The sequence below is a fragment of the Belonocnema kinseyi genome, chromosome 9 (genome assembly GCF_010883055.1).
Source record: "Belonocnema kinseyi isolate 2016_QV_RU_SX_M_011 chromosome 9, B_treatae_v1, whole genome shotgun sequence".
Taxonomy (NCBI): domain Eukaryota; kingdom Metazoa; phylum Arthropoda; class Insecta; order Hymenoptera; family Cynipidae; genus Belonocnema; species Belonocnema kinseyi.
This window is the reverse complement of record NC_046665.1, coordinates 10024801-10034754: the sequence shown is the minus strand read 5'-3', so window position 1 is coordinate 10034754 and position 9954 is coordinate 10024801. Positions and strand designations below refer to the sequence as shown.

Sequence of the window (9954 nt, the reverse complement as noted above, 5' to 3'; positions counted from 1 at the left end):
GCGATTTCGCTGGAAGCGGGTGCAATTTTTCAGATTAGCACCCGCTCCCGGCGAAATCCTGCGGTTGTCCTTATGACAAATTTTTAATTATATATATACACACACACACACAAATGTCTATCTGTTTATTTATGAAAAATTGGTTATTATTATATATGTAGATATTATTTATATTATTAGGAAAAACAACTTTGTAATGTGTCCATTTTATCTGTTAAAGCCTGAGAAGGGTCCAAATCTAGGACCGAAACGTTGTAATAAGATTGAATAAATAAGAGCTTAGTCAACAATTTTTAAATCACTTATGACCGGATGAAGGCCTCTAACAACTAACTAAAAAGGTTTCTTTTGGAATTGCGAACACGGTCGCCAATCTCTTCTTACTATAAAAAATTGAATTTATTCAACAATCCCTCCAGCGATTTTTTTCTTTTTGGTCTCAAAATAATCGTAACGCATCACTATAATGATTTCATAAGAAAAACGAGAGGTGCAAGCCCTTTTGGTCTAAACTTAATCCAAGCCGACCATAGTAAATTTCCGTCATCCTAGAATAAGGTATAGTTTGTTGGGTCAAAAGTTCTGTTTGGAATTATTGTAGTTTCTGCAATTGAGGGTTGGTTTCTTTTTAGTATGGAATAGTTCATTCGTTTTTGGTAGAGTCAACCTGCCTTTATCTATCCAATTGTTCGTTGTTGAGGTGTTTGTATTTTTTTCACGAAAGCTCTACCGCGAGCCATCGATATATTTATTGCTTTTGAAATGATACATGTATTTTGGGATGTGATCAATACCATATTTCTGATCGTTGGACTCGCCGCGACATTATTCAAAACATTTTTTTGATCGCTAATGCAACGGCACCTTCCAAATTCAAGTTATCGTGATCATTTTGTTTGTTGGTTGGTTAGTCATTAATTTTTTTGACTGTAAGCGACCTGAGTATTATTTCATTTTAATTTATTTTCAAGTTGTAAAAATGCAACACTCAATACTAATTTCCTAAAAGGGGTTCTTCATTTTATTATCATTTCAATGATGACATTTTAATTTATTTCGATGTATTATAATTAAGTTTTTCATTTTTTATTTCATTGTAGAATTCGAAAAATTGTTTATTTTTGCCGTAAGAACTTTTGAACCTTATTTTCCAATTTAGATTGTTTAAATTACATTTTAAATAATATAATTTTAACTTTTGAAAGCTAGTTCTAACTTTCCAAACATAAATTATTTTTCTAAATTTTACGTTTTCGGTTTCAATATTTGTATATCCCGAAAAATAAAATTTTAAGCTTCGACAATTTTCCTGAATTTTCACAATTTTCTAATTCGAAACAAATCCCTGATACTGGATTTATTCTTTAACGAATTTCACCTATTTCACTAATTTCATGAGAGAAACTTTTTCTCGTTCGTTTCCGAATTTTGGTTCAATTTTTCACTTCCCCAAATGAAAAATTCATTCCGTAAACATTAGGTGAAACACTTATAAATGAAACACATTGTACATATCAGAAAATAAATTGCATGGCATGGCAAATAAATCAACTCATCAATATAAAATTATCAATATGAAATATTAGGAATAGGAATGTAATTAAAATAATCATGGCTAATGGATCAGTAGCCTGTGAATCATTTATGAGTAAGAAATTTTCTACAAATATCAACTTTGTATGTGTTTGTGAGTTCTAATTTCTCAGCAGGTTTTGTGATTTTTAGGATAAAGGATGCGGTTTTTCGTGAGGGTACGAGGTATGACAGAACTGCCTACATAGGAGAGAACTGGGATCAGGAAGCGGAGCATCAGGATGAACACAATAAACAAACTGAGTAAAATATTAGCATTTATTGCAAGTTACAATAAAACATAGTCTATTCGGTGAGAGGGTGGACCAGCAAGTCCATATCACGATTTGTTTCGCATCAAATCTTCATTTTCGTTTGTTGTTTTGGATTTTGAAAATGTTATAACTTTGGTATTTTTGATTTTATCGAAAAAAGTCATAAGGATAAATTATTCACATTTTTGTCTACTATAAAGAGCTCTCGATGCAATTTTCAAATATTTAAAAAAGAGGTTTCCAAAATCTTAAAAATGTTTCAATTTTTTGAATTTTTATCAAAATCGGCGGGTTAACACACTCGATCTTAACTTTTGGTCCCTTAAATTGTGTGCCAAAGCACAATCCAATTCGATTAACCTTTTGAAAGTTATGCGGTATACAGACGAAAAAGCCAACGACAATTACGAAGAAGTTTGAATTTTTTATATATGTTAAAAAAATTCAAAAAGTTGTTTCGAAAAGCTTGTAGAGCCTTGAAAAGGTAAATATAAAAAAGAATAACAATTTTTTTAATGAGTTTGATTAAAACAAAAAAGTCGAAAGTAACAAAAGTAGTCATTAAGGTTAAATAACAACAATACATGTGTAGTCAATAAATTATGATAATAAATAAATAAATAAGATCTTAGACGATAATAAATTATCAAAGCGTAAGAAAGAGAGAATCTTTCCATGGAATAGATTAAAACAGAAGAAAATTGATAATAACAAGTAAAGTCAGTAAGTCGGAACAGTGATAAAGTAAATAAATGGTACATAAACAAAAATTTTTAGCTTCGAACGCCAGTTGAGATATAAGTAAAGGAGACCCTTGAAATTCCGCGTTGGTATTAAAAATGAATATGGATTTAGTTTTATGGTTGTGAAAATGGAAATGTGAGAAGTCCAAAAAGAATCAGCAAACTTTATCAATGTGTATTTGCTAAGATACACATTGATGGTTGAAAACAAACATTTTGAATTTTAATGTTAGCTAAAGTTAACATCAAAATACCTGTGCGAAAGAGAAAATACAGAGAAAATTAGAAAACACGAAAATAAAATCAAAAGTGATGATTATTTTATTAGGTTATATTCGAAAATTGAAGCATTATGAATTTAAGCACAAATAATATCTTACCAAAACATTTTTCAATTACTGTACATCTTCATTAAACTGGTCAATCCCTTATTTGTTCTCACATGTAAATGAGAAACAAATTTTTATTGAAAAGACATTATAAAAACGAAGAAACTCCAAAACAACAGTGGAAAATGTATCCTTGGACGCCATGATTAAGATTAAAAAGCAGCAATAAGTTATAGGAATAGCCAAAATTTTTGGATGTTCAAAATCAAAATCATGCCCAGTTTCAATTCGGTGTCTTTCAAGTGCAGTGATATTATCTAGATTTATCTAGATTATAATTACGGCGAGTATGTTCTTTAATTCTATAATGTAGAGGTCTGCTTGTGTGTCCAACATAACAACAATCGCAATTAGAGCGATTAAATTTGTAAACAACATCTCTTTTTTGAAAAATGTCTAATTTGTCTTTAGGAGACGGAACAAGACTTGAGTTGGATTTTATTGGTCTGAAAATTACTTTTATGTTATTATGTCCTAAAATAGTTACAAGTTTATCAGTTATTCCTGAGATTTATGAAGAATTATAGAAGAAGAAATATACAGTTACGAATAAAATAAAAGTGATAAGAAGGAAATAAGTGAACTTTGCCGACATGACAATTTTCATTAGGATATGCAAATAAATGTAATAAATGCCAGATGAACGACTAACGATACAAGTGTATCAAGGTAAAGTAAATGGCAGCGTGCCCAGAGGCAGACCGCGGAAAGAATGGTTAGAATGTGTGAATGAGATTCTCGTTAGAAGAGACATAAAAATCCACAGAAACACGAGAGCTTCTACGAAAAAATGCATGGATGTGAAAGAATCTAGATAAGTATGCCAGGACAGAAAAGTATGGCGCCAAATGTTTAATGAAAAGAGTGTAAGTAGAGTGAATGACGCCTGAAACAAAAGACCTCGGATACTAATGGACCCAAGTATGCTTGGATACTAATGGACCTAAGTGTGGAACCTCACATGACGACTTTGTGAGGCTCTTCACTTAGGGTGATTGCTAAAGAGATTGATCAGCAACCTGGGGCGGAGCAGTATTGCCGAACGAACGCGTTCTTTAAATAAATAAAACGAGAATTCTAAATCAATATACGACTGTTATAACCCCTTTCTCCCATTATTTAATTGTGTAATAATAATAACAGCCCATTTCGAAGAAACAGATTAGTATTTTAATGAGCGAATAAAATTGAATATAACTCACAGGAAATTCCAGCGACTTTCTGTCATTTTGGAATGATTAAAACACCATTTCAAATTATGCCAAGTTGAACAATTAATTAAGATTCAAATGAGGATTTAAAGTTAGCGAAATCGATGTTTTGGAAAATTTAGATGTAGCTTTTGAGGAAGAAGGATTGAGTTGGTACCAAGCGAATAGAGACAATTGGCAAAATTTAGATCAGTTAAATGATAAATTTCCAGAAGCAAATTGAAATGAAGGATATTCAGGAATAGTAAAAAGTCAGATGAAAATTTTTAATCAGAAGAAATATCAGACATTTACGCATTCGCATTAGAAATTAGGCAGTTATTCGAGAAATAAATGCCACATGCAAACCCGGAATGGAAATTGAGTGAAAAATACAAAAACTTAAGAATAGAGTACAAATTTTATATTGCGATAAATGATTCTGAAATTTTTCAGAGTTAGAAATTTCAATACAAGAACGGGAAACAGACTTAGCGAGATAAAAAATTAGAGATCAATCAATCAAGCATTTAGATAAAGATGACGGTATAAATGACAAAAGTAAAAAAAGAAAAAGGAAATGATAAGTCATGATAACAGTAAGAATGAGGATCAGAATAGGGAACACTACATTGATAGTCCAGAGGTCGGATGGTAAGAAAAATCTCCACGAAGCTGGTCATCCAATTTAGCCAAATCTTTGGGCTTGAGAGAAACCTGGATGCTGATGTTTCTCCGGGTCCGGAAGCATTGTTCTTCTACTATTGGATTATTATCCGCGGTTCATGTCAATATCGCCTCTCTTTCTCTGCTGTTGGCTTACCCTGGTAGCGATAGAGTAGGCTCTCCACGTAAATAGTCACTTTTCCAGAGTTTTTCGGCATGGTTTCGAAGCCGTTGAAGCGAAAAATGCGTGAGCTTTGGGTGTTTCTTGCACTACAGAGCATGCAGTCGTACCATGTAACCTTCTCGTTTAGCGGTCATACTGGTATCGTAGCACTCTAGCAGGTCGATCCCTCCACCTACAAGTACTGAGATTCTGCCGGTCCATCACATTGACTCTGTTTTGATTAGCTCCCCCAACTCTAGGGTAGTCGGCTTTATTGTCCAACCCATTGTCGGGAGCCCTGCGCGTTCGATTGTTTTTAACAGTACTTACTACAACTATGTTTGATGTTATCATTCTCGTTCCCACGACCCGATTGCAAGGGTAAGGCTGCATACACTGAAAAGTTGCCCGGTATCCCAAAGGCACTATTCTAGACACTTCACCCAGGTTCCATTCAGCTATCGGTTGTTATATACTATACATAAACGTGATATATACATATTATATTGTCTCCGGCTTAAGATTGTTACAGCCCAATATGTCGAAGGCATTTTTGGCTAGAATTGGATAATTGAATTGACTGCACGGGGGTTTTCAACCATTTTTATAGCTTTCAAGCAAATTAAAAAAATTACAATATCAACTACAAGCTGTTTAAAAAAATTATAATGGCAAATAATGGAAAATTATGAATATTTACAAATTTATTTTATTCTTATTTTAGTTACTTTTTCGCCGAGTACAACTTCTTTCAAATTTAAAATATTTTTAAAAGCATGAACAATTGGGAACATGATTTCATCTTGGGCTAATTATTTTTAAAGAAAAAATTACCATTTTAATTAATAATCGGGCTCAGTTCTTAATCTTTCTTTTAAAAATTATACAGTATCACCTTTTTATTAGAATAATAAACAAAACAAATTATGAACATTAATAAACTTATTTTATTTTACTTTATTGACATTTTGAAATACAATTACTCTTTTCGATTACTCTTCACTACGTTTTGAAAATGTATAAGAATTATTATTTATTTAAACAACTTTCATAAACGAATTCAGAATTTGTCTATTTTTCAGGAGTAAATTAAGAGTTCGGGCATTTTTTAAAGTATGAGTTTAATTTGTTTACGAAATCAACGAAGCACGTACTGCCAATAACTTTTTCCTACGATATTTTGAGAATTTACAATAATGATTAGCTGCTAAAATCATTTTCATACATAAATTAGGAGTTTCACTATTTTTTAGCTTACATAAAAACATACATGCAGCTACCCGTGGGGTCACAGTAGGTTCTTGGAAGTATTCGGGGTCGCTGATTTATATTTGTAATCAGCAATTCAAAAAACTCCAAAAAAATCCATTTTAAAGCCACAAAAATGTTTTTAAATTGCAATCAGCATTGTTGGATCCGCAATTTAAAATTTTCAAAATTATAAAATGATAAAACTTTGAATTTTGACTTCAGATTTGTAATCAGTGACCCAAGAAATTCCTTAGACATTATTTTTAGCTAATTAACTATTATTGACTAGTCACAATTACATTTAGTGTATAATACTGTGTTTACTACTGTACGATCCGAAGTAGATGTACCGACTATTCTATAAAAAATAATTTTCAAGATTCCTAGATTTTATTCTCATTAATATGTTGCTTTCTACGCATCAGAAGCAAAAATTCAAATGTGAATAGAATAGTGTACTAATATAAATAGACCCGTTAATAACGAGTCATTACAAGCCCAACCAATAATTTGGAACATTTCTATGTTATGAAACCATCATTCTTAAAATGCGCGCACACATATTTAATTCAGAATAGAAATTCCTTATATTGTCTTAGTTATAGTTATCATAGTTTCGCTTTTCTTAAAAGAACGACCCTGTACTATGATACCACTTAATTAACTTTTCCAAACTAAAGAATTTTTGTTTTCGCTTTGTCTTAATGCCTGCGCTTTACGCATGGCTTTACGCTTTAAACGGCATAACTACTTCACGGAAAATATAATTGGTAAATAAGTAAATCAGTGAATCAAATGAGCACTGTGTAACTTATGGACTGCAGGAGGAGGGCGCTATTGTTTTTTGTTTAAATTTATCATTTTTGTAAAAAAAGGGCATGACTGTAAAGTAACATAAAGGCGTTCTCTAGAAAAACCATCAGAGTCAACTATAGTTTTTCTAAAGAACGGTTAAATTATGAAATTCCTAGGTCACAATATTTGTTCAGTTCCGAGAGAAACGACTTTAAGGTTTTAATTAATTGATATTAATATCTACTAGAAAAATATTTCTCCAAACTGGCTGAGTAGCTCATGCGGTACATCGACGGATTTGTAAACGGAAGGTTGCGGGTTCGTTTCTTATTACAGACACTGTTCTATATTTAAAAAAATTTTTAAATATTGAACTCCTTTTCATAAGGATTGCAAATTTCAAAGAAGAGGATAACAGGGTATGAAATTGTATTAAAAATACCATTTTTCGTTCATACTCCTATTTTATATTATGAATAAAGTTAAATATTTAAACATTTCAATAAATAATATTAAAAAACATGTTGGAAAAAAGTGTACGCAACGAGAAACGAGCCCGAAGCCTTTCGACTTCAAACATAACGCGCTACTACCTGAACTACTCGGCTGGTTGAAAGATGTATTTTTCGAGTCCATAAGACCGTCGTTGGAAACTTTAAAGTCATTTTTCTCTTAACGGGTGAAATATATGATCGTAAAAATTTCGAGATATTACTTTGGTGTCATAAATTTTATTTATAAAAATTATTTATCCAAATGAAAAACACACTACCTGACACTCCCCTTGTTAGTGACAGAAATTTCCTAAAATTTCTTAGAAGTAAAAAAAAGCTTTAGTGTTTAAAAGAAATCCTGTATTGAGCAGGAACTTTCTTCATGTTAAATGTTATACTCTTACTTGCTACCTGAAATAGTTAAAAAAATGTACTATCACTTTTCACACATAGAATAAATGAAAGAAATGATTAAATATCCAAAGTTTTAAGAATTTCTCGGCACCACTAAGATTTCTAAATTTTTTTCAATTCCTGTGAGTAGGACATCTATCTTGCAATTTGAATCTTAATATTATATATTATGTAATTTAAACAAAGCAATTTACCTACCATGCGCATGTCTACACGAAATACTTTGTGAGATCGCCAAAGTACTTTTAATTCAATGCTGTAATTGTCAGATTCGGAAATAGAATTTATGGAAACATCTGCCATTGATTCCTCATTTTCGTCTGGATCGAGTACAATGGTTGCTATAAAATGGGTCTGACTAGCTGATTTCCCTTCATGTACATCAGGAGACTGCATGCCCTTATCAATCTGCAAATTCCATATGACTTATTTATGAAGTATTCCAGATAGGTATGAAATTTGTGCTTGAAATGTCACTAAAACAACCCATTAACCACACTAATATTTTTCTCACCGATTCATTTGAGCTATCAAAGCTACTTGATGCATCAACTTCTGGAATCGCTTCACTTTCTATTCTTTTATCACACATAACTGGTTCGGCATCTTGTTCTTTCACTTCTTCAATTTCGTCAGTATCAGGAATTCTAAATGAAAGTGTGAAAAGCGCATGTTGAACATATACCGATATAGTTAAACATTGATAATTAATAATGAAAACAAAAAATACCAAAGAACATACTCAATTGGCATGGACAAATCTAAAGAAATGAAAGAAGCCTCTTCGATGTTCTTTTTCTGAAGTTTTTTTTTCTTCTCCAAGGCTAGAATAAATAGAGTTATATTATTTGACGGATATGATCAAGAAATACGATGTAACACAATCCACATTAGTGTGAGTAGAAAATAATACACCAGAAACTTGTAAGAACGTACAGCTCGGGACTCTGTACGAACTTACAAACAGTCGACGCAGGTAGAAAGCAGGTATACGAGGCGGTGCCGTACTTCCATACTGCAAGCGCCTGCACCGGAGGAAAAGACGATTTGACGCAGTACCAAAAAGCAGTACGGTGCTGAAAAGGGATAGGCCCACGGAGGCGCTGATATCCAAAGTGTGAGTGTGTGCACGCCATTACCGAAGTAACAAAGGCCGGTTTTACAAGTTTCTGATGTACATTTTCTTATATGGTAATGAAGCCATATACTAAAGTTGTCTTCTACACCGAAGACGATAGCTTTGCGGTAATTCTCGATTCAAACGAGTGACGGACGTTAAAATAATTCAGTCGCGACTGATACTTGAATGGGTGACCGTTTTTTATGCTGGCGTAATCGTTTTCTCAATTGCGTTTAAACAATATCAAACGGGAGGTTCAACGCCGAGAATCTCCTGTCTTCAGACTCTTAGTTCAATCATCTGGTACTTTTATCCTGTAATTTCTGGGGCAGTCTTTTTTTCTCTTTTAAGTACTTTATTTGGGGATGCATAATAAGGGGGCCGGCCCTGTGAATAGAATTTCATCCCGGAACACCGAAATTTTTTTTGAAAAAGGTGCAAAATATTACATTCCATTGGGTTGCCCAAAATCACTTTTTTTGGTTTCTCTATAGTTAGGATCCTGATGGCCAGATCTAAAAAGGGACAACGGATGAAAGTAGACGTAAATACCTGTAATTTCAAAACAAAAACCATTGTCCTAGCTATAATAGATGGCGAGTTAGCACCTGCCAAAGGTGGCCCATTTCGACCTGGATTTACCGGTAAATGCCCAGAGTTAAGTTTTTTGTAAATAGCTCGTTTCGGGGTTGTCACAGAAGAAAGTTCCTACAGAAAGAATACAAGAGGTTTTAACTCTGCGAGAGATAAAAAAAATTTCCTAACCCCAATAGGTCCTCTCCACCTATTTTTTGTGTACCGGTACAGTGGTGATGTGGTGTTTTGCATAGGAGGTTCTGAATGTAGGAGAAATACAGAACATTAAACTTGAGGGGGGGGGGG

General features: G+C 32.8%; 1 protein-coding gene across 6 annotated transcripts in view; it reads right to left on the bottom strand.

Moving 5' to 3' along the window:
* LOC117180242 (uncharacterized protein CG4449) overlaps positions 1-9954 on the bottom strand; it is a 555967-nt gene that overhangs the window by 279520 nt on the left and 266493 nt on the right. For all 6 annotated transcript variants that reach the window (XM_033372635.1, XM_033372634.1, XM_033372636.1 and 3 more), the window contains 3 exons: positions 8695-8776; positions 8467-8599; positions 8151-8360 (listed from right to left, as the gene is read on the bottom strand). In XM_033372635.1, the coding sequence (XP_033228526.1) occupies positions 8151-8360; positions 8467-8599; positions 8695-8776 (425 nt within the window). The remainder of the gene's footprint in view (positions 1-8150; positions 8361-8466; positions 8600-8694; positions 8777-9954) is intronic.